Source organism: Pseudonaja textilis, chromosome 1, assembly GCF_049901715.1.
Source record: "Pseudonaja textilis isolate UNSWEBS1 chromosome 1, rPseTex1.2, whole genome shotgun sequence".
NCBI classification, from domain to species: Eukaryota; Metazoa; Chordata; class Lepidosauria; order Squamata; family Elapidae; genus Pseudonaja; species Pseudonaja textilis.
In genome coordinates, this window is record NC_141990.1 from 321,855,450 (window position 1) to 321,880,538 (window position 25,089).

The window sequence follows — 25,089 nt, forward strand, 5'->3', positions numbered from 1 at the left end:
TGCTGCGCAAAATTTTAACTGGAGAGCATGAATGATGACTCTAGACTATGGAGGTGTCCCATTGGAGGATATGAATTACGATACACCCAGAGCAGTGGGGAAAACCGGGGTCAAGGGTGACAATGATGTGTCTCAGAGTCAGCTACATCAAGGCAGTGCTGGACAGGTTAACTCCCAATAAATCCTTTTTGAAGTTTTGGAAGTTTGGCTCAAGACTCATGATTTAAATGGGGGTAACTGCCAGAATCCTGACAGCTAGCTGACTCCGAGACACATAATTGTCACCCTCGTATCATAATTCATATCCTCCAATGGGACACCTCCATAGCCCAGAATCATCAATCATGTTCTCCAGTTAGAATTTTGCATGGCAGAAACTTCGGTTACCGTATTTACTATCTTTGAAAACATTTATGGAATGCACTTTCGGTTCGCAAGCTGCCGCACTGCTCCCCACTCCCTTTCTGTTGGCAACTCTAAAAAGACCATAGAAATATTTTATGAGTTGACATTGTTCTCTTCTCAGCTGATTGTCTGAGGCTTTTTTCACTCCTCTCAGCTGATCGCCTTACCAGTTCGTCCAAACCGGTCCAAACCGGTTCCATAACACCACTGCTTGTCCTTCTCCGGACTTCTCTAAATCCTTCTCAAGGCCGGCTCCACTAGGGACGATGGCTTTGGTGGCCACCAACCCCATCTCGAAGCCGACGGCCGATTCCTACCTCTCCGTTTCCAAATCCGTAACCTGAATCGTTCAGAGAGATTCCTTGGATCCTTACAAGAAAAGGGAAATCACTCCCTGCGTTTTTGCAAACCCACAACACTCCAACTTTAATTTGGTAACGTGGCCAAGAGAACGGGGAGAGGGTGGGGTGGGGGCCAACCGCTCTATCCCGACCTAGGATTGGCTTTGCCAAATACAGAAATCAAGAGCCAGAAGAGTCTGATGAACCCCAAAATAAAATGTAACCCTGCCAGCGGCTTTTTTTATAACCCTGGTTGTCAAAGCAGGGTTACACTTTCTGCAAAGCTGGACGGAGTGATTTCTGCTGGACGGCAAGAGAACGCAACGCTGCTCCAGCTGCCTTCATTTCACAAGCTCCTTGATGTATTTCCATCCTTGTTGTGTGTATTCGCAGCCCTTGGTGGGGGCGATGGAAAGGGCACTTATGACAGTACGAACCCCTGCGGGGAAAAAAAAAAGGAGAAACACAGTGAGAGTTTAAATGACACGTTCGGGAATCAGCGATCCCTTTCTGCAAGCTCGAGATTTATGGGTTTGGTGCTTAAAAAGGGCAGGATTCAGAAAGAAGGGAAAGAATGCAATCCGACAGAGAGGCAGGAGGATAAAATAAATGCATTTATAATTGCGGTAAAGAAGATTGGAAGGCTTTCCTTTCCTTCCTTCCTTCCTTCTTTTCCCTTGCCCTCCCTTTCCTTCCTTTCTCCTCTTCTTTGCTTCCTTCCTTCTAACCATCCTTCTTCCCTTCCCTCTATCATCTATTTCCTTCTTTTCTCTCTTCCTTTCCTTCCTTCCTCCCTTTCTAAGCTTCCTCCCTCCATTCCTAATCCTTCCTTATCTCCCATCTCTTTCCTTCTTCCCTCCCTTTTCTTTCCTTCCATTCTTTCTTCCTATCTCCCATCTCTTTCCTCCCTTCCTTATTTCTGATATCTCTTCTCCTTCCTTCCTTCCTTCCTTCTTCTTTCCTCCTTCCTTCTTTTGGTTCCCTTCCTTTCTTCCTTCCTATCTCCCACCTCCTTCCTTCTCTTCCCTTCTTCCTTATCTCCCAACTCTTTCCTTCCTTCTCCCCTCCCTTTCCTTCCTTCCATCCTATCTCCCAACTCTTTCCTTCCTTCCTCTTCCCTTCCTATTTCCCATCTCCTTCCTTCCTTCTCTTTCCTCTCTCCTTTTCTTCCCTTCCTTTCTTCCTGCCTCCTATCTTCCATCTTTTTCCTTCCTTCCATCCTATCTCCCAACTCTTTCCTTCCTTCCTCTTCCCTTCCTTCCTATTTCCCATCTCCTTCCTTCCTTCTCTTTCCTCTCTCCCTTTCCTTTTCTTCCCTTCCTTTCTTCCTCCCTCCTCCCTCCTATCTTCCATCTTTTCCTTCCTTCCATCCTATCTCCCAACTCTTTCCTTCCTTCCTCTTCCCTTCCTTCCTATTTCCCATCTCCTTCCTTCCTTCTCTTTCCTCTCTCCTTTTCCTTCCTTCCTTCCTTCCTTCCTTCCTTCCTTCCTTCTCCCTCCTATCTCCCATCTTTTTCCTTCCTAGCCCAAGAGAAGTTCTGGTGATCGACCCAGATTGGATCCTGCATTGAAAACGTTCCCTACTGTTCCCAACCTCCATCTTTCTTCTTCTGTTGAAATGTTGTATTTTGACCTTCTTTCATTTTTTTTTAAAATAAAATAAAATTCTTAAAAGAGAAGAAAAGTCACACCTCAGAGTTAGAGGCCACCCCATCTGGCCACTGGCTGCTCGGCTAACACCAAACAAAACGAACGTCGACAAGTGCACGTAACCTCACACCCGTTAGCCAGGGATGGAAAGCAAATATTTTTACTACCGGTTCTGTGGGCGTGGCTAGGTGGGCGTGGCTAGGTGGGCGTGGACATGTTACTGGGTGGGCGTGGCTTTTTTGCACACACACACACACACACACACACCCCGCGCTCCATTATTTTGGCCTCCTGAGCCTCAGGGAAGCCGCCTGGGCGAAGAAATAAGACAGCAAGGGGATCCCAGCACAGCTGATCGTCAGAACAGCTGATCGTCGGGAGGAAGAAAAAAAGAAATACCTTAAGGAGTGACTGGGTAGGGGAGAACGCAGTCAGCGATGTTGTGCATGCACGATAAGGACTATAACTGGGCGGGGAGGGGCAGGGCCAGCCAGGGGCACTATTTGCCAGTTCTCCGAACTGCGCAGAATCGTAACAACCAGTTCTATAGAACCGCTCCAAACCGGTAGAATTCCACTCCTGCCCTTAGCCTTGGTTTTCTTAGCCACACTTTTTAACAAGGTCCTCATGGCTGCCCCACCTTTGAAGAAACCTGGTTTAAAAAGCGGTTGCAATCCCGGGCAGGATAGGTATCCATCTATACTAGCCCACTGTACCTGAGTTCCAGGCATTGCAGAGGGAAAATTCAGTTTTTGGAACCGCTGGAAGCTGCAGAAACGAAAGACAAAAAATAGACTTGAGATATTTGCCAGGAAAGGGTTAGATCTGAGCGAAGGTTGAGAGAGAGAGTGCTGTCGTAAGGACCGGTTTCTCTCCCCCTCTTCAAAAATAAGTATGAACTCTTGAAAACGTTGTATTTCAAAAGGAATCTTTTATTGAAGAAGGAAAAAGCAAGTCAAAATTCAAAGCAGGTTCTGATATCCTTCAGGGCATGCAGGGCCGATAAAGGGAATTAGAACCCCTCTCCGTAGTCCGATGTGGATTCCACCAATCCACAGGTGCAAACATGTTATTTTCCCCTCGTCTCCGAGAAAGCAGCTAAGGAAACGTTTCCCAGGAGTTTTCTTCTGGTGTTGGAATCTATATGGCCCCTTCTCTTACAGTCTGAGAATGTTCCAGGCATCTGGGGCGCCAGGTTAACGGTTATAAATCGCGGGAAAAGGGTTATACAGATTCAATGCAAGAATTAAGATATTTAGGTTGCATCGAGCGGAAAAAGAATGAACTGTATCAAAACCACCCCCCGGATCGTTTTTCTTCCGTCAAAAAAAGGGCAGATACACGGATATGACAGTGTTCAAATTCTACCGATTTCGCAAGGAGAAAAGAACAAAGTAAAACTATTGCCAAAAAAATCCATTAATAGAAAAACTTTACCAGGGCTTTTCAAACTTGGCAACTTGAGGACTTGTGGGACTTCCTGGCTGGCTGTGGAATTCTGGGAGTTGAAGTCCCTCAAGTTGCCAAAGTTGGAGACCCCTAAACTATAATATACAGGTAGTCCTCGACTTACAACAGTTCACTTAGCGACCGTTCAAAGTTACAACAGCTCTGAAAAAAGGGACTAAGGACCATTTTTTATGGTTACAATCTTTGCAGCCTCCCGTTGGGTCACGGCAATCCCAATTCAGATGCTTAAGAACTGGTTCATACTTACGACGGTTGTGGTCTCCCAAGGTCACGTGATCCCCCTTTGCGACCTTCTGATAAGGAAAGTGTAATAGCGAAGCCCAATTCACTTAACAACCGGGTTTCTCACTGACCAACTGCAGTGATTCACTTAACAACCATGGCAAGAAAGATCGTAAAATGGGGCCAAACTCACTTAGCCAATGTCTCGCTCAACAACAGACATTTGGGGCTCAGTTGTGGTCATAAGCTGAGGACTCCCTGTATATGCCTGTTGCCAAGCACCGAAAGATGATCCCACAACTCTGGGAATGCTGCAACGGTCATAAGTGTGAGAACCAGTCCTAGGTCACGTTTTTCAGTGCCGTTGTAAAGTTTGAACAGTCATAAATGAACAGCCGTAAGTTAAGGACTACTTGTATTCTAATACAGGTCATCCTCAAGTTACAACCATCCTTGAGGCCAAAATTTATGCTGCTAAGTCAGACATTTGTTAAGTAAGTTGTGCCCTGTTTTATACCTTTCTTGGCACAGTTGTTAAGCGAATCATTGCAGTTTAGTCAGTCACATGGTTGTTAAGTGAATCTGGCTTCCCCACTGTCAGAGTGTTTGAATGTAACTGTCAGGATTCCGGCAGTTACCCCCCATTTAAATCCCGAGTCTTGAGCTAAACTTCCAAAATTTGAAAAGGATTTATTGGGAGTTAAACTGTCCAGCATTACCTGGGTATAGCCAACTCTGAAACGCATCATTCATTGTCACCCTTGACCCTGGTTTTCCTCCCCACCCCTCTGGGTGTATCATAATTCATATCCTCCAACGGGACACCTCCATAGCCCAGAGTCATCAATCACACTCTCCCGTTAGAATTTTGCAAAGCAGAAACTTCAGTCACCTAGTTATTATCTTTGAAAGCATTTACGGAATGCACTTTCGGTTTCCAAGCTGCTGCACTGCTCCCACCTCCCTTTCTGTTGGCAACTCTAAAAAGACCACCGAAATATTTTATGAGTTGACAGTGACTACTATTTGTAAGACAACTCAGGAGCGAAACACAGCACAGAGGCTCTGTCTTTTAACAGTGGTTTATATACAAGGCTGCTATGTAACACATACACATATTAGCCGCATACCAGGCAAGCAATCGATTTTCAACTCTACACGGAGAACTACAATGGAGATAGAACTCGAGGAGAGATACGTCCTCTCATGGCCACATTTATATATACAGCTTCTTAAAGTGGTAAAACCCTGAGGACCCACCCTCAGTCTTAAAGCGGCAATAACCATGCTGATTCATCCGCATTGCACCAGCCTTACAGCAGCTGGTCAGCTATTAAATCTCAATACCTTGACACCCGCTGACTTTGAGGTTGCAAAAGGGGAATCGCGTGACCCCGGGGACACTGCAACCGTCGTAAATACGAACCAGCTGCTAAGATTCTGAATTTGGATCACGTGACCACGGGGATGCTGCAAGGGTCGTAAGTCCGAAGTCAATTTTTTTTTCAGCGCCGTTGTAACTTTGAGCGGTCACTACACGAACTGTGGTTAAATCGAGGACTGCCTGTACTTCCTACCTTGCACCTCCCTTTGGTGACCCCACTCCTATGAAGACGGCAGCCCCCCCACATCAGACCCCCGAGGTCCATCCACGACCTGCGTCAGGCCTGAAGATGACCAGAGGGGATGCTCTGGGCTCACCTGCCAACCGAAATACTTTGTCCATTCTTCCACTGCCGGAGGAACAGCTGCTTTGGCTTTGTGGAGGGCGTGGGCGCCTTTATCGCTGCTCCCCAGCAGCCCCTGGGAGTAAACCAGGTAAAGGGCACCGCCGGCCAGTCCTGCTTTGGCCGTCAACCTGAGTGAGAAAAATATAAAAGGCCCTTTAGCAATAGCACTTACATACCGCTTTCACAGTGCTAAGCGGTTTACAGAGTCATCCTGTGGCCCCCAACAATCTTGGGTCCTTGTTTTACCAACCTCAGAAGGAGTCAATCCTGAGCCGGTCAGGATCGAACTGATGACAGTGGGCAGTCAGCCTCCAATACTGCATTCCCACCACTGTGCTACGACGGTCTTTTCCTTTTCCTTCTCTTCCCTTCCACTTAGCATTTATATTTATCTGCCGCTTTACAGTGGTTTTACAGCCTTCTGTAAGTGGTTTACAGTCAGCCTCTTGCCCCCAACAATCTGGGTCCTCATTTTACTGACCTTAGAAGGACGGAAGGCTGAGTCAACCTTGAGCCTGGTGAGATTTGAACTGCCAAACTGCAGTCAGCAGAAGTAGCCTGCAGTACTGCACTCTGACCACTGGGACCACCGCAGCTCAACATACCTTTTAGAGGTATGTTCAGGGCGGGATATGATAGACCTACAAGAAGACCCCCTCCCCAAAACCCTTCTGTCTACAGCTGCCAAACGGCCGAATATTTTCACATAAAAGAAGGGAGGCCATGACGTTGTACAGGCTGTCGTCGACTTACACCAGTTCACTTAATGACCATTCAAAGTTGCAACAGCGCTGAAAAAAAAAAAGACTCGCGACCATTTTTTTTTTCACACTTATGACCCTTGTAGCATGATTTCTGGGAGTCGAAGCCCACACATTACAGTGGCCAAGACTGACCTAATCAATAGCAATACAACTTAGTCCTCAACTTAGAACAGTTCATTTAGTTCAGCGAGTGATGCAGTGGCCTAGAGGTGGAGCTCTTGCCTCACAATCAGGAGGCTGTGAGTTCGATCCTAGGTAGCGGCAGATATTTCTCTCTCTGGGCACAATGGGAGTATATCTGCTGCCAACTCTGCACTGGTGACAGGAAGGGCACCTGGCCAGTCAGCTCCACTCAGTTGCCCCAACTCCACCCCATGTAAGGGATCATTAAAAGAAAAAAAAATTAGTGACTGAAAAAAGTGACTTATGACCATTTTTCACACGTATGCCCGTTGTAGCATCCTTATAGTCACGAGGTAAAAATTTGGACACAAAGAACAACCGGGTTCCTATTTATGACAGTAGTGGTGCCCTGGGATCACACAATCCCCTTTTGGGACCTTACTGACCAGCCGAGTCAAAATGGGGAAGCCCGATTCACTTAACAACCATGTTCCTAACTTAACAACGGTGGCCACAAAAGGCTGTAACATTGGGGCAAAGTTCACTTAACTGACGATTAACTCAGCAACCAAAATTTGGGGCTCCAGGGTGGTTCGTAAGACGAGGACTAATAATTGGTTGGTGCAAAATGCAGCGGCCCGCATGGTTTTATGCAGACCCAGGTGTGCACATGTATCACCTCTCCTGCAGAAGGCTGCATTGGCTGTCAATTTGCTTCCAGGTGCAATTCAAGGTGCTAGTTGTCACCTGAAAGCCCTTCATGGGAAACATCTCTTGCCAGTGACATCTACTTGACCTATTAGAGCGAGGAGGCAGAGAATGCTACGGGTCCCATCCCTGAGGAAGATACACCTGGTGTGACCCAGAAGAAGGGCCTTCTCCGTGGTGGCTCCGTCTCTCTGGAACGTCATTCCCCCAGAGATTAAAATGGCCCCTTCACTAATATTCTTCCGAAAGGCACTGAAGACCTGGTTTTGCCAGCGGGCCTGGGGAACCCACAGAGGGACAGAGCCCATCAAATGGCTAGTGTGATCTGCTGTCATCGGGGCGGGGAGATAGGAGTTGGTTCCCCCACACAAAAAAATTTGTTCTATTGTACTTTACTAATTTATTTGATTCTTTTTGTTAGTTCTTCTTGTTCTTATTTTTATTTTTTGCTTTAAATATGATTTTACATTGTGTAAGCCGCCTCGAGTCGCCATGGACGAATAGGCAGCAATATAAATCAAATAAAATCGATAAATAAATTGGCTAGGGATCGAGTGGGACGAGAGGTAAAGGAAAACAGGGCAATTTTGCCCAACGTTTTGCAAAAAATATTTTTTCCTAAAGGTCTCCCTGTGGAAGACTCTATGGGGCAGGGGATGGTAGGGGCAAAAAATTCCCTCCTTCCAGATACCTACAGACGAGAATGCGATTAGGAAAATATGAGAATGTGTGGAAATCAACACTGGCAATTAAGGAGGAAGAGCAAACTGAGCAAACTACATGAGATGGGATTTATTCTATCAATGGTTAAATAATAAAAATGGAAGCTAGGGAAACAAAATAAAAGATGATGTGTTGAAAGAGATAAGTTAGTTTAGTTTTTTTAGTTTTATTGTCGTTGCACCTCGTACAACGAAATCAAACACCATCTTCAGTGCACATCATGGCCATGAAATTAAACACAAACATACGTCCTTCACACTCCATACTATTATATGTTAATATTGTATAATCAATTAGTATAATCAATAGGTGGATATTACTGTGTTAAATATTACAGAGTTCATACATAACGAAGGATGTTGTAATTTTGATGATCGTTTAACAAAGATGTTTGTATCCAGGGAACACACTATTCAACTGAAGATGGAAAGATTGTATTAAAAATAAAAAAAAATATTTAAAAGAAAAAGAAAAAAAGAATTCCCTCCTTCCCTCCGGGGTCTTAAGGAAAGAAAAACCAGAATCAAAATAAAGCTGGAAGGGACCTCGGAGGTCTTCTAGTCCAGCCCCCTGGACTAGTTCTGCTCAAGCAGAAAATCCTATACCATTCTATACTGGGCTGGACTAGAAGACCTCCAAGGTTCTCTACTATTACTATCACTATACCTATTGTTATACCACCCTATACCAGGAATATCTTGAGAATCCCTTGCAAAGCTTCCGTGCATTTGGGTTACCTAAATAAAACGAATCTGCTGTATTTCTGCAAGCATAATTATGACATGCGATGATGGTTGGAGGGCAGGTTGGAGGGAGGGGCTCAGCCGATCTAAGGATCCCCGTGAGGATCCCCGGGACCCGAAACTGGGGAAGGGGCGCGGGGGGGGGTGTCCCGTCTCTGGCTCTTTCCCCTCCGCGGCCCCGTTTCCTTTCTGTGCCGTTACAAAACCACCTTTTAAGCCCGCCCGACTCACTTGACCAAAGGGAACGTGCGCGGCGCCATGACGGAGCGATGCCTCTTCCAAGGGCAGCCCTTGCGCCCGACCGCGCCGTTTCCTGCGAGGGATCGCCCCACCCCTCCTCCTCTCGCGGGACCTTTCGGGAATTGTAGGCTTGAATGGCGAGGAGGATGACGCGGGGGCCGCCGGGGTTGCCTAGGCAACGCTGGGAGATGGCCGGCGCCTCGACCCGGCATAGTCTCCAAACTATGCCGTGTTAGCTCTTTTAAGGGACGCAGCTTGGTTCATACCACGGACTAAACCTGGGTTGGGTCGGCTGAGGGTTTAGTGGGTCGTGGGAACCCTGCCTTGTCTTAGCGTGGGAGTGAGATACGCCGTCATTTGATTTGTGTATGTTTATCACTGTTTCTGTAACTTAACCAAACTGGTTTAATTAATGAATAAATCTTATTTAAATAAATCTCATATAGATTCAGATAATCAATAAATCTTATTAAATTCCTGTAAAGACCGATCAGTGATGAGGGCACAACCGGGTTCTTGCATACAGGTAGTCCTCGACTTACGACCACAACTGAATGCCCAAAACTTCTGTTGCTAAGCAAGGCAGGTGTTAAGTGTGCCTCATTTTATGACATCTTTTGCAACAGTTGTTAAGTGAAACACTGCAGTTGTTAAGTGAAGCGTGCATCCGTTAAGCGAATCTAGCTTCTATTGACTTTGCTTGTCAGAAGGTTGCAAAAGGGGAGCACCTGACTCCAGGTCACTGCCATCGTCATAAGTATGAGTCAGTTGCCAAGCATCTGAATTTTGATACCGTGCCCAGGGGGATGCTGCAATGGTTGTAAGTGTGAAAACCGGTTTATGTCACTTTTCCCAATGCCGTTGTAACTTCAAATGGTCACTAAATAAATAATTGTAAGTTGAGGACTATCCGTACAAGTAATCCTTGACCTACAACCATAATTAGAGCTTGCTTTGTCAGGGCTCTGACAAATCCAACCCCATTCAAATCATGTCTCTAGCCGTATCTCTCAGAGTTAAAAAAAAATTGATTTAATAGGAGTGACCATGTCTGCATTACATAGGTGCAGCTGACATTAAATTACATCATTCATTTCCCCCTTGACCCTGGTCTTTCCCCAGCCCCTGGGTGCATATTCTCCAATGGGACACATCCATAATCAATCATGCTCTCCAGTAATAATCTTGCGTGCCAACAGCTTTGGCTGCCTAGCAATTATCTGAAGCATTTAAGGAATGCACTAATTTCCCCCACTCCCTTTTCTGCTGGCAGCTAAAAAGACCAAAGGAGTATTTTTTTAGTTGACATCCTTATTATGGCTGCATGTTATGAAAATCATAAAATAGGTCTATTGTGTGACTGACTGATTTTATGACAGTTTTTGTCATGGCCATTAAGTGAACCACGGGGTCATTAAGTAAACCATTGATTCTCTATGGGTGCAATTTTCCCCAAAACTGGAAATCAGTGCCTGTTTTCAGAAAAAAAAAAATGTTGTAAAATCTGGTCACGTGTGCAAATATCAGTAAAATGTAGCCTTGTTGCCAAGCGGCCAATGTTCAGTAATGTACTTTAAAATTTGAATCTAGTTCCCCTTTCTTGGATCGGTCGTAACTTTGAACAGTTTTTCTTTCTTCTAGGATGGGGGTGTCCTACTTGAGTAACTTTCAGAGTTGGAAGGGTTCTTGGAGGTCTTCTAGTCCAGGGTTCTCCAACCTTGGTCACTTTATGACTTGTGGACTTCAACTCCCAGAATTCCTCCTCTAGTCATATTAGCTCAGAAAACCTCTAGCGTTGGAGGATCCACAACTTCTGGTGTCAAGCTGTTCCACAGATTAATGGAAAACTGAAAAACCCTTTATGCTAAATGCTGGCGAGGGCAGGGAGTTTTAAAATCGAAGCAAAGAAAAAAAAAAGAATTTCCCAGTCTGGATTTATTCAAATAATTTCCACTTTATTTCAAGAAAAGTCATCAGATTGTTAAGACCACAGCAAGAAGCTGGACGCCAGATGAATTCTGGAAAGATTGCCACCTGCAAATATTTGAAACCATTGCAGTTCATAACTTAAAATGGAAGCAGGGAAGAGAAGGGAGGGCTGGGGGGGTAACTCATTTCAACGTGTGCTTATTTTTTTCCTCTTCATTTTCTCCGACCGTGTCTGAAATGTCCTTTTCAAGTCAGCAAATGGGGGGGTGGGGGTGGGGGGAGTGGGGAATTATAGGTGGGTATATAGATATAGATTTATATTTCATTTTATTTTTTTTAAATTCAAAATTAAAAGTTCGGCCATCATGAAAGTACTCCATAGCAGAATAGAACGACATTGTACAAATCACGTACGGAATTGACGGTTAAGTATAAAAGACCTGTATTTACAACTGTAAACGTGGACTTCAGGGAAGAAAGAAACAGAACGCAAGCAATCGTGCGCATCATTCACACAACCTCTCTCGCTCCCTTTTTCGTGTGTCGCAAAACTGAGCGGCCAAATTAGACACTTCACTCGCCTCCAGTTGGATCTAGCAAACAGACGTAATGGATCTGTGGTGTGTACTGACTTGCAGTGGGGACATTCTCACTGAGATCTAGCAACTTGGCAGAATTTAACCCTTTGGGGCATTTCCTTCAGTAGGGTGCACAGAAGCCATCAGCTATTTTTTCTTGTGACTAGAAATCATTTCCTTCACAAAACCCAGGTTTGGGCAATACAGTAAGCTGCTCCTATGTTGGTTGAATTGTGGTTTAAAGAATCAATTGCAATCTGTTGAATCCAAACAGCCCACTAAGCTTTCTAGGATGGGATTACAAACCACCAAGCTGGGTTTCTTCTACACCTCGGTAAATTACAACCACACATATATTTTTTTAGCATGAACAGATTAACATTTAACTGCTGTTGGGATTTTTTAACTGGCATATATTTTGAGTGAGCATTGCCGATTTTTTCCCATTTTGCAAATCCAAGGTATCTCATTGCTGTTAGAGTGTGATCAACAATTTGACTTTTAAGTTGATCCACAGGAATTGAATGGTTCATTATCTATCTATCTATCTATCTATCTATCTATCTATCTATCTATCTATCTACCTACCTACCTTTTTTTATTCATGCATTGATAATATTACCTAGTTGGGTAATGAAACATCTGCAAAAAAAACCTGCTAAGCTCAGAGAGCACCAGAAACACCACTGAATGACTTTGATAAATCCAACTATATTACTACAGGTGTTATCAACTCAGAAGTAGCTTCACACCACTCAAATTCTGCCCAGCCCTTACGTAATAGAACAACAGAATAACAGAAAGGTATCTTGGAGGTCTTCTAGTCCAACCCCCCTATTCAAGCATTTCAGATGGTTATGATTATCCAATCTCTTCTTAAAAACTTCCAGTGTTGGAGCATGTACAACTTCTGGAGTCAAGCTGTTCCACTGATTAATTGTCCTCACTGTCAGGAAAGCGCCAATCAATATTTGTGATACATTTTTAAATGTTCATTTGGCTGAGTTTTATGTGTCATGAATAAAAGAGATGATGATGATGATAGATGTGGCAGTGCCTGGAGATAGAAGAAGAGAAGAGAAGAGAAGAGAAGAGAAGAGAAGAGAAGAGAAGAGAAGAGAAGAGAAGAGAAGAGAGAAGAGAAAGAATTGGAGAAGATAAAATACAAAGAGCTACAAACAGAAATAGAACAACTGTGGTAAAGGCAAGCAATAGTCATAGGCGCTTTGAGTGCAATCCTAAAGTAACCCCTTGAACACCATTGGCATTGACAAATTCTCCATCAGTCAATTGCAAAAGGCGGCTTTTCTTGGAACAGCTGACATCCTGCGACGATATCTTTAAAACAGTCAAACTACCTTGGTCCAGCATTACTGTGACTTGCTAACTCTCCTGCCTAAGAAAGGTTTGATAAGAAAGGCACTTCCAAAAACTGATTTGGCTGCATGGTTAAAAAAAAAAAAAAAGGTGCTTTAAATAAATCCCAGTTGGGAATTCCTCCAGACGAGTTCCTGGCAGAACAGTTTGGAGCTACAGCCCAGTTCTCACAGGGTTGTTGTTGTGGGGAAAACAGATGGGACTGAAATATTGCCTATATTCATCAACTGAATATGTAACACAATCTTTTCGACAGAATGTTAAGTCACAGTTGCCAGTTCTTGAGCTGGCATTGGCCTTTATTTGCACTGAATTTTTCCCTGTGAACCTAGGATATTGCTGAGCCCCAAAATTAAGAGAGTAATAGAATTAGCAGAATTGGAAGGGACCTTGGAGGTCTTCTAGTCCAACCCCTGCTCAGGCAGGAAACCCTACACCATTTCAGACAAATGGTTATCCAACATCTTCTTAAAAACTTCCAGTGTTGGAGCATTCACAACTTCTGGAGGCAGGTTGTTCCACTGGTTAATTGTTCTAACTATCAGGAAATTTCTCCTTAGTTCTAGGTTGCTCCACTCCTTGCTTCTTGTCCTGCCTTCAGGTGTTTTGGAGCTTCCTACACAAGACAGTTGTTAAGTGAGTTTTGGCCCACTTTACGGCCTTTTATTTTTGCCCCAGCTATTAAGTGAGTCACTGCAGTTGTTACAAAACAAGTTGTTAAATGCCTCTGGCACCCCAGGACAGGGCAACTGCCACGAGTCAACCATTGAGCATCCGAAATTTGGACCACGTGACTACGGGGATGCCGCCATGGTTGTAAGTCTTGTTACACCAAGGATTAATTTTCATCACTCAGGATCTTCCCGCTCTTAATGAGATGAACGCCAGAGTTTTAATATGAAGGATTAGGGATTCTCAAGGATTAAGAGCCCGAATTTGCTCATGTCCCAAACTAAATCGTGGAAGCGAAACCCACCCCGACAACCAGATCCGGAGAACCACTGCAAGTTAGCCCATCAGACACAAAATCCAAATGGAAAGCCGATCGTTTTCCAAAGATTCTGTGCTCTCCGTGGAGATGCTCCCAGCGTTTGGATGTTGCTTTTACATCCAAAGGTGCGGAACTGTGTCCCTTGGATCAGGGGGTCTCCAACCTTGGCAACTTTAAGACTTGTGGACTTCAACTCCCAGAAGTCCTCAGCTGGCTGAGGAGTTCTGGGAGTTGAAGTCCACAAGTCTTAAAGCTGCCAAGGTTGGAGACTCCTGCCTTGGATGACTTGTGGACTTCAACTCCCAGAATTCCTGAGCCAGCCATGGTTAGTTCTGGCTCAGGAATTCTGGGAGTTGAAGTCCACAAGTCATCCAAGGGACATATTTTCCTCATCTCCACAAGCCATCCAAGGGACATATTTCCTCATTTACATCCTCAGTGACAACACCACCATCATTCACACAAACATTCTCCCAAGCACGTGCGCGCACACAGACACACACACACGATATAACAGGAATGTCTTAAGTATATAGTTCGGTCCTGGCATTCTTCACACCAGCTCAAGAGAAGATCATGTGTAGCCATTAAAAAAAAAAACAGGAAGAAAAGAGAAACCTTTTTTTTTTTTTTTTGGTCAAAATGGCTCCCCTTAGAAGGTCGGGTGGGACCTGCTGTGGCACCGTAGACGCTAAGCTCTATTTTAAATGTGCTTTACATCTGAAACTCGCCTGGGGGATGAGAAGTGGGTGGAGGAGACAGGTGATTGGGAACAAGATAGAAAAATGCAAGCTTAGAGATGGGACAGGATGGGAAAAAACGCTTAGGAAAGGCAGGGTGGATAAATAAGAATTCACATTTCATCCGTTTCTATCATGTCCTCCATTCTTTATGTCAGTGTTTTTCAACCTCAGCAACTTTAAGATGGACTTCGACTCCCAGAATATCCCAGTCACTATTTGTGGACTTTAGCTCCCAGAATTTCCTATTTGTGGACTCCCACAATACTCCAGCTAGCATTTGTTGACTTTTGAGTTCCAGAATTCCTTAGCCAGCCTTTATGGACTCCCAGAATACTCCAGCTAGCATTTGTGGACTTTAACACCCAGAATTCCCCCAGTCAGCATTTATGGACTTCAATTCCCAGAATCCCCCAGCCAGCATTTAAGGACTCCTAGAGTTCTCTAGCCAGCATTTATGGACTTCAACTCACAGAATTCTTCAGCCAGCATTTGTGGACTTTACCACCCAGAATCCCCCAGTCAGCATTTAAGGACTTCTAGAATTCTCTAGACAGCATTTATGGACTTTAAAACCCAGAATCCCCCAACCAGCATTTAAGGACTCCCAGAATTCTTCAGCCAGCATTTATGGACTTCAATTCCTAGAATTCTCACATTGCTGTCTGGAGAATTCTGGGAGCTGAAGTCCACAAATGATGTCTGGAGAATCCTGGGAGCTGAAGTCCACACATCTTAAAGTTGCAAAGGTTGAGAAACATTGCTTTCCGTAATCCAGCTGAGCACTTCAGTTGGTACCACCACTGCGCGATTAAATTTAAGACACAGATCTTAAATCTCAAACAGTTTTTAGAGAATAAAGAAAAGGACTTCTGAATTTTGTTTGCTAAAAAAACAAAAAACAGATTGAGACATACTTATGGGAAAGGAGTATTCACAGCTCTTGGGCCTGCCCGCTAAACGGAACCTCCATGCCAGAGGCACTCTACCCCTGTGTAGTTGGGAAAGGAGGAAGGCCTTGTTGAGATCCGGCTGCTTGCACACATCCCCAAAGCGAGCTTGGTTGGATCTCTTGACAGAAAAGATGGGAGGGTTGGAATGACAAAAAAAGCCAGAAAGCAGAGAAAATTTGGGGAAGGGTGAGCGGAGCCAGAAGGGAACAGGAAGAAGGTGCAGCGTGCACTTAAAATGCAGTGGAATATGGGGGTAGGGAGTCAAATTCAGGGGTGGTTCAGCCGGTTCGGACCGGTTTGCATGAATCGGTAGTTCCGGCGATTAGTTGGCCCCACCCACCCACACCAGCCCTAGTCTGTCCTATATTTCCATGGTTTGCAGCCCAGCTGATTTGCACGGCGCAGCCGACGGCCGCGCCTCAGCTGTTTTACTCACCGGGGCTGCAGCAGAGGGTAAGTTTGAGAGTTGAAAATGGGCGTTTTTTTTAAAAAAAACGCTGCGCGCGAAGCACGCGGTCACCGAACCAGTTGTTCCACCGGTTGAATCCCACCGCTGGTTGGGTTTTCAGTCTCTTAATGAACCTGTGCAAAGTCTCTATGCTGTGTGGCGTGGATAAGATACATACGTACAGAGATCACATCGGTTGCATACGGTGGACTCCTGCGGCGAAGTGCAGAAGTGGCCCAAGGGGGGGGCCCTACGGACCCTAAAACCCCCAAATCTTCTCGGATTCAGGAGCCGGCGCTCCCCTCAAAAACATCGGCCGCTCTGCAGGACAGTCCCGTTTCCCCACCCCACCCCCCAGAGTTCAGCGCCCGTTCCTCGAGGCAGTTGTGAGGAGGAGTCTTTTGAGAGACCGGCGTCGGTTTCTGAGCCTGCGGAGTTTCGTGGTTAGCCCTCCATTTTGGTCAGGAATATTTGGCTACGGAGAAAAACGGAGCCTGTTTTTTTTAAAAAAAACGAACAAAAACGAACAAAAAAAAAACCAACAACAAAATTTTGTGCTGCCGCAAAGGCACTTTCTTCCTGTCTGGAAACTTTCGAAAATGACAATGCCAGGCCTCCTTCTCCAGTTTGTTCGGGCTGTTGTTTTTTATTCCTTCCGTTTCGACGGAGAACGACGATACCGCCCGTTAACCTTGTCCAGGCTCCTGGAACGATGCCAGGGTTGGAAACAACAACAAAAAATGTTGGGGAGACTTTTTTTCCCTCCTCCGTTCCGAAGAAGCTGCAGAAATCTCCTTTCTCTGTCTCTCTGTCTCTCTCTCTCTCTCTTTTTTTCTCTTTTCCAAGAGCAGGCCAAGCCTCGAGGTTGTGCTAAGGCCGAGCGTTTAAAAACCCTAGTCCCGTTTCCTATCAGTCCTCAGCTGGCAGCTGAAGATTTAACAAAACAAAACAAAACAACAAAAACAAAATTAAAAGTTTGGTCCCGGTGTTTTCTTTTTTTTTTTTTCTTTTTTTTTCCTCGTTTCCAAGGTTTAAAAAAAATAGAGCGCCTGTAATATATATTTATATATGCTATATATGTATAGATATACTCTTTCTATTCCTATGTACATTTCTTTTCTCTCTCTTTTTTTTTTTTTTTAAATTAATAGGCTGGCACTACAAAAAAAAAAAAACCTGCTCCAGTTGGTCCAGCTAAAAAGGTTTCGATTGGTCCAGACAGACGGCAGCTCTTTTGCAATGTGGTATGAGACCCTGTTTTCACACCCCCTGCGGGCTGGTTGACGTCTATCTCCCCCAGTAGATGCTGGCCGTGGTGTGTTTTCTTTGTTTTTCACCCACCCTCCCTCTCTCCCCGTCCCTCCCTGCACCCCCCCACAGCTCCCCCACCCCCAAATCCCATCCCACCCGTTGGCACAAAGAAGACGAGAAGCCACTTTTGAAAGTTCTTCTTGCAATCAAAACAGAGGAAGGGGGCTCGAGACCGGATGGATTCCTGGAAAAAGAAGAAGAAGGGGAGAGAAGAAGGCTTAAGGGTTTTTGGAAGCTCGATGCCCGGTTATCGTTCTGTTCGGAGTTCAAATCCACCCCTCTCTCCTAGAAAAATGAAATATTTCAGGGTATGTTTTAAAAGACAGAATATTTCCCCCCTAAAAGAGAAGTAGAAACTCTGGAGAGGCAGAAACTCAGCCCCCGCTCCCCCCACCCCACCTTTTTTAATGGGCCATTAAGGCCTGGGCCGGTCTATTCTACATAACAAAGATCTACCCCCCTTCGGGCAGAACCCTTTCATTGCCCTTCATTGCATCAAGCGGCAAGTTTCAACCAAACGTAGCACACAGACAACCTACAGAGCTAGCTATGATCTCTGACAGCAACCAATCAGGATACTCTTCCTGTGCCCCAGGAAGTTCAAAGCCCAGAGCGGGCATAAAACCCAGAGACATCCCTTCCCTTTTCTTCGCCCAAGAGCTCCTGTCCACCATTAAACCATCTTTCCAAACGGCCTCCATGTTTCCAGTGTCTTTCTTCCCGCTTGGAACTGAACCCAGATATACATTTCTTCCGACAGTTCAATGCAACCTTTGGATAGGAACCATAGACACATAGGGCTGGAAGGGACCTTGGAGGTCTTCTAGTCCAACCCGGTCCTTGAGCAGGAGGCCATATTGCATCCCAGATAAATGTCTGTCTGATCTCTTCTTGAAAACCTCCATTGATGGAGTACCCACAACTTCTAGAGGCAAACCGTTCCACCGGTTTAATTGTTCTCACAGTTAGGAAAGTTCTTCTTAGTTCTAGGTTGGGTCTCTCTTTAATAAGTTTCCACCCGTTTCTTCTTGAGCAATTAATCAGTGGAACAACTTGCCTCCGGAAGGTGTGGGTGCTCTTAACACGGGAGGTTTTTAAAACAAGATTGGACAACTGTTTGCTGCCTGAGCACAGGGTTGGACTAGAAGACCTCCAAGGTCCCTTCCAACTGTTATTCTGTAAGGTGAGAGGGAGGGAGGAGGAAGGAAAGAAGAAAGAGACGAGAGGAAGGGAAGGAAGGAGGGAGGGGGGATGATGGAAGGAAGGAAGAAGAAAAGGAAAAGGGAGGGAGGGAGGGAGGGAGGGAGGGAGGGAGGAAGGAAGGAAGGAAGGAAGGAAGGAAGGAAGAAGGGAGGGAGGGAAGGAAGGAAGGAGGGAGGGAGGGAGGGAAGGAAGGAAGGAAGGAAGGAGGGAGGGGGATGATGGAAAGAAGGAAGAAGAAAAGGAAAAGGGAGGGAGGGAGGAAGAAATTAAGGAAGGAAGGAAGGAAGGAAGGAAGGAAGGAAGGAAGGAAGGAAGGAAGGAAGGAAGGAAGGAAGATGGGTGGAGAATGGAACTGGAAACCTTATATGAAACCTCCCTCTGGTCAGAAGCAGCCGCTCCGTGAAAAGAAAGCTGCAGCACTTGGGCGATTTCATCTTTAGAAAACAGGCAACGAAAGGAAAACCAGGATGGGGATGTGTGAAATCACAACATGCGCTAAGAAAACGAAGATTAAAAATAGGCTCCATTAACGTGACTGAGTTTCTTGAGAAGCTGAAGGCAAACTTTGTCACCTTCAATCAAGAACTGCAAACCCACCGACACTCTTTTAGCCATGCCGATTTTTCCATTTTATACAACGTTTTGGTTTCTTTTATTCCTGTTGTCCTAAAACCAGACTCAGCCTTGGACCCTCAGCAGAATCATGAAGGAAAAAAAAACTCAGTTCATCCTCAATATGTGTGTGTGTGTGTGTGTATGTGTGTGTATGTGAACATATATATATATATATATGTGTGTGTGTGTGTATGTGTATGGTATTCAGCTTTGTTCGGGTATTTTCCCACGTCATTATAGTTGTGCTTTTAAAGTTGTTAGCAATGTTTCGGCAGAATCTCATCTGCCACCATCAGGCTTCTGTATTGTGTTCAGACTTTCACAGCCGTTTCTGTTTTAAATTTGGGGCTAGCCTATTGCTGTGCCAGAATGTTTTTTCCTTCATCCTGATTGGTCGGGAGTCTTGGTCTGTGTTTATTGGTCTTAGAGTTTGCTGTGTTCCGCTTGATTGGTGTTTCTAATATCTTCTGTCTGTTTTGTAGTGGGGTTTTTTTTGTCTTGATTGGCTGGCAACGTTGTGTTTCCTATATTGGGGGCTTGTAGTGTGGCTTGGCTTCGGGTGAATGGCATACACACACACACACATATGTATATATTTATATTCATATATACATACATACACACAAACACACACACAGAGGGGTGGGATTCTACCAGTTCGGACCAGTTCAGGCGAACCGGATGTCAAATTTGCATCTGGTTCGCCGAACCGATATTTCAAACAACCGGCTGGCCCCGGCCCACCCAACCCGCCCCTTGGCTGGGGAATTCTGGGAGTTGAAGTCCATGCATGCTGGCTAAGGGATTCTGGGAATCGAAAACCATGCGTGACGGCTAAGGGAATCTGTGCATTGAAATCCAGACATGATGGCTGAGGAATTCTGGGATTGAAGTCCACCAACGTTGCCTAGGGAATTCTGGATTGAAGTCCAAGCATGCTAGCTGGGGAATTCTGGGAAATAAAGTCGATATACCTTAATATTTGGCAAGGTTGAGCAACCTTTGTTAGAAGCAGCAAAATAATTTCCGGCAGATCGGTCAAGGCACTCAAACTCCTTGATTTACCTGCGAGACCCTAGGTTTCCTCGCCTTCCCCGACCCCCCCCCAATCACCTGTCAGTAGGGTTGCCCGGAATCCTTTGGCCGTTTCAACTGGACCTTTAGCCTTTTCATCCCGATCTGGAATCCGTTCATGGCCTGGATAGCGGTTTGGGCACTGGAGGGATTGTCGAAACTCACAAAGCCTTGAGGAAGGAAAGAGAGCACCCATTGAGCAATACCCCGTGTATCTCCAGGTGTTTGCAAGTAAAGCTAGTCCTCAAGTTATGACCACAATGCAGCCGGTTGAAACTCATGAGAGTGGTGAAACTGGTTGTTAGGAATATAAGTCACCTAACAGGTATTTGGGTTAGAAATATATAAACCAGGATAAACATTTTAGTACTATATCTTTAAGAGATTGCAAAAACTGCAATTGGGTGTGGTTTTTCAAACAGCCATAAGATGGAGCCAGAAACCTGGGTTGTTTTAGTCTCAGTCTCAGAAGAGAGTGTGTCTGAGAGTGTATCTCTGTTTCCTTCTGTTGGAAAGTATTGCCGTTGCTCCATTTCTTCTAATTGACTGATATTACTGGATTTGATGTAAGTCTGACACTGAATTGTTTTTGACACTGGAATTTGATATTTCGATTATCCCTGGATTGAAAAACTGACTGATTTACCTGTGAATGACTTTTGGACTGCTTATCTTGAACTTTGCTTAAACCTTTCTGGAAGTAAAAACCTACATTTACTGTACAGTGTATCTGTGTACTGTGTGTGTATTATTCAAACACTTCTCTCAAATACGTCTCCCTGTATGCGCTCATTCTCTTAACGGGGGAATTATCTCAACACTGGTCAGTTGTCAACTCATAAATATTTCTATGGTCTTTTTAGAGTTGTCAATAGAAAGGGAGGTGGGGGGAGCAGTGGGCAGCTTGCATTCCATAAATGTTAGTTTCTAGGTGACCAACATTTCTGCCACACAAAATTTTAACTGGAGAGCATGATTGGTGACTCTTGGCTATGGAGGTGTCCCATTGGAGAATATGAATTACGATATACCCAGGGGGTGGGAGTGGGGGAAACCAGGGTCAAGGGTGACAATGAATGATGTGTCTCAGAGTCAGCTATGCCCAGGCAATGCCGGACATGTTTAACTCCAAATAAATCACTCATGATTTAAATGGGGTTCATTGCCGGAGCCCTGACATCAGTCAACATGACTGACTCGATTTTACAACCTTTTTTTGTGCTCCTCAACTTAACAACCGCAAACAAAGCCAACGTTTCCACTGCTAAGCAAGACCATTGTTAAGTGAGTTTTCCCCCTTTTTAACAAACTTTCTTAGTTGTTAAGTGAATTGCAGCAGCTGTCGAGGGAGTAACGCAGTTGTTAAGTGAATCGGGTTTCCCCACTGACTTCGCTTGTCAGACAGTCGCGAAAGGGGAGTCACGTGACTCCGGAGAGACTGTGAAAGTCATATATAGGAACCAGCTGCCAAGCGCCCGAATTTTGATTAGGTGGCCATGGGGACGCTGCAACGGTCGTAAGTGTGAGAAACGGTCATAAGTCACTTTATTCAGTGCCTGGGATGACCTGGGGCATGGCACAAAAGCAACGAAGTCACAAAAGTGGGTAAAGTCCCTTTAATTCCTCCAACCTGGCCCCCAATGCCCAGCTATCATCGGCTGGAGAAAAAACTCTCCCAAGAACAGTCTTTAAAGGGAAGAAATTTAGTCCAAACCAAAAGTACATCTAAATTATAAATAAAAACCAAGACAAACCACGCTGCAGCAATTAACAAAGAGAGGGCAGGATAAGGAATTGCAGAACTCAAAAGATAACGAAACACACACAGTTGGGAGGATGCCAGAACCCAGATAAGACTTGACAAAGATAATTCACGCTTTGCTTCCAGCAAGGAGCTGTGCGCAAACACCCTTTATATCCTGTTTTCCTAGCTGCAGCTAATGAAGGGAATCAGGGCCCTTTTCTCCCCCGTAACCCACGTTGCTCCCTTATCCGTTCCTCCCTGCGTGTCCTAGGATGAAGAGGGAGTGGGCCGGGTCTTCTTCTGAATGCCCAGCCTAACTGTGCCCTTCCCCAGTTTCCTCCACAGCCACCAGAGCCACACTCCCACTCCCTGTCAGCTGTTTGACCTCCCCCTCAGAATCAGATTCCAACAGGGGCATGACAGTACCATTCGAACAGCCACTAAAATGAATGATTTTAAGTATTTATTTCCTTCCTTCCTTCCTTCCTTCCTTCCTTCCTTCCTCTTTCCCTCCTCCCTCCCTCCCTCACGGTTCACTCACCGAAACATTTGCTCTGGTTTGTGGCCCGATCCATAAACACTTTGGAGGAAATGATATTCCCAAACGGAAGAAACATTTGCATCAGTTCATTGTCTCCGAACTCTTGAGGCAGGTGGTAGATGAAGAGATTGCAGCCTTCTGGACCTGTGGTTGGGAAAGACAATGTGGAGTATTGGTTGGCACCAAGTGGGTTTTGTCTGAAGAGGAAAAGATGGCATCAGAAGGTAGTTTAAGGAAAGAGTCTTCAAACTTGGCAGCTTTAAGACTTGTGGATTTCAACTCCCAGAATTCCTGAGCTAACATGATTGGAGGAGGAATTCTGGGAGTTGAAGTCCACAAGTCTTAAAGCTGCCAAGTTTGAAGACCCCTAGTTTAAGGCATTGTTTCTCAACTCCAAAAACTTTAAGATGGGTGGACTTCAACTCCCAGAATGCCCCAGTCAGCATGGCTGGCTGGGGCATTCTGGGAGTTGAAGTCCACCCATTTTAAAGTTGCCAAGGTTGAGAAGTACTGGTTTAATTTTAGTTTACTTTATTGTCATTGCACCTCATACAATGAAATTAAATGCCACCTTCAGTGTACATTATATATAAAAAATAAAACAAGAACACACATTCTTCCCATTCTATACAACTGAATTGAAAACCTCCGATATTGCATTCATATTGCAATATACAGTAGAATTCAACAGAGTTACTGCCCTGGGATAGAAGCTGTTTTGCAGCCTATTTGTCCTTGTTTTTATTGTCCTGCACCATCTACTAGATGATAATAGTTCAAAAAAAGGGTGCCCAGGATGAGTAGGATCTCATAGGCAGGGTCTATGACCATAGTGGAGAATTTCAACTAAAGAAAAAGAAATCACACTGCCTTTTAAAATCATACCTTGCAGATACGCCTGTTAAAAAACGATGGGTAAATGGAAGTATGTGAATATTTTTTAAGTAGCTCTATACCCATGCTTCACTACAAAACTACCATGTTTCTCACAAAATAAGGCCGGGCCTTATTTTTTTTTTGAACCCTGAAAAAACGGCTAGGACGTCTTTTCGGGGGTGAATTAACGTCTCCAACAACAGCGTCTGAGTCGCTCCCGCTTTTCCCCCGTCCCTGTAACAACAGGAAAAAAAAAAGATTTTGAGGTACCTGGGAGTGCTGTGCGCTGCGTTTTGGTTTAATCCCGAGCGGCTGGGTGGGTGTGAGAAGAGCCGAGAGAGCATCTCTGCTGCTGCTACCCTTGGTGTTCCAGCCATGGAAGTTACGGAGGCGGCTCCCCCACCTGAGAAGAGGCTAAAACGCTTCCACGGTTCCCGCCGCTGCTGCCGCTGTTATTGGAGACGGCGCTGGCGAGAGAGGGACAGCTGCAGCTCGGCCTGGGCGCTTGGAATGCAGGAACGGCCTGCGCACCGGGACTTTTGCAAACTTGCAGATCCCGAGGCTGGAGCACCAAGGGTAGCAGCAGCAGAGACGTTCGCTCGGCTCTTCTCACGCCCACCCAGCCGCTCGGGATTAAACCAAAATGCAGCACGCGGCATTCCCAGGTACCTCAAAATCTTTTTTTCCCCTGTTGTTATGGGGACGGGGGAAGAGCGGGAGCAACTCAGATGCTGTTGTTGGAGACGGCGCTGGCGAGAGAGACGCCAGCACTGGTGGGAACTGTGGAAACTACAGAGGCCTGAGGAGCGGCTGAAACGCTGCCGGACATCCACGTCGACACCGCCCGCCTGCTGACCCAGGTAAGGGAGGGATAAGGGAGCCCTCCGTGCTCCTCCATGGTGTTAACGGCTGATGGTGAGGCGTACCTGCCCGTGGGGGACTCCTAATAACAAGTTCCCCCCCGCCTTCCCCCCCCAATTTCGCATGTTTTAAACTAGGCCTAAATTTGGGGGGAGGGGCTTAATTTCATTTTATACCTAGAAAACATGCTGGGTCTTCCTATGGGGGCGGGTATTGTTGGAGAAACACGGTATGAGGCTGGGCTTAGTTTTTGGGGAGGAAAATAAAGGGAAAAAATTCTGCCTCTGCCTACCATCATCCATCAGTATTCATCTGGCTAGCATCCTGTAGGTGTGTGAGAGAGTTGAGGGCTGTTTGGAAACTGAAACAGCTGTGTGAGCAAGGAGACAGCAGGGAGCCTGGGCGTGGCTTAGCTCAACTGTTCTGCACCAAAGCTGCTTGGTGCTGTGAAAGTGAAACCGAAACTCCTCTCCTCTGCTTGTGTTCTGCATTTGGAACAGATTTCTTTTCAGGTGGGGAAGGGGAGTAGAACTCCTTAGCATCAGAGCGTTTTAATAATAATAATATAGGAAATACCAAAGCTCTGATGGGTCATTTCAAAATAATTCTTTGTTAGTGGAGGAGGACCTAGAAGCCAAGAGGAAGATACGTGTCAAATTTCAAGTTTGTAAGCTTTACAGTTCTGGAGTTTTTGTGATGAGGCGTGAGTGGTATTTCGCTTTTATATCT

General features: G+C 45.4%; 2 protein-coding genes across 2 annotated transcripts in view; both read right to left on the minus strand.

Moving 5' to 3' along the window:
• Nucleotides 1-804: 804 nt before the first annotated feature.
• MICOS13 (mitochondrial contact site and cristae organizing system subunit 13) lies at nt 805-9,230 on the minus strand. Its single transcript, XM_087922651.1, has 4 exons — nt 9,111-9,230; nt 5,790-5,946; nt 3,113-3,164; nt 805-1,185 (listed from the first exon to the last, which is right to left on the minus strand). The coding sequence occupies exons 1-4, from the start codon at nt 9,137-9,139 to the stop codon at nt 1,088-1,090; spliced, it is 336 nt and encodes a 111-aa protein (XP_087778777.1). The 5' UTR covers nt 9,140-9,230; the 3' UTR covers nt 805-1,087.
• Nucleotides 9,231-20,325: 11,095 nt separating this feature from the next.
• The window catches only part of CELF5 (CUGBP Elav-like family member 5), a 77,440-nt gene continuing 72,676 nt past the window's right edge, over nt 20,326-25,089 (minus strand). The window contains exons 11-12 of the mRNA XM_087922667.1: nt 22,624-22,767; nt 20,326-20,508 (exon numbers count right to left, since the gene is read on the minus strand). Coding sequence (XP_087778793.1) covers nt 20,381-20,508; nt 22,624-22,767 — 272 coding nt within the window. The 3' untranslated portion in view covers nt 20,326-20,380. The remainder of the gene's footprint in view (nt 20,509-22,623; nt 22,768-25,089) is intronic.

Coding starts and splice junctions, on each gene's coding strand:
- MICOS13 (XM_087922651.1), bottom strand. CDS start 9,139: ATGGCGCCGCGCACGTTCCCTTTGGTCAA. Junction 5,947..9,110: donor CGCACGTTCCCTTTGGTCAA/GTGAGTCGGGCG, acceptor TTTCTCACTCAG/GTTGACGGCCAAAGCAGGAC. Junction 1,186..3,112: donor CTGCAATGCCTGGAACTCAG/GTACAGTGGGCT, acceptor TTTTCCCCGCAG/GGGTTCGTACTGTCATAAGT.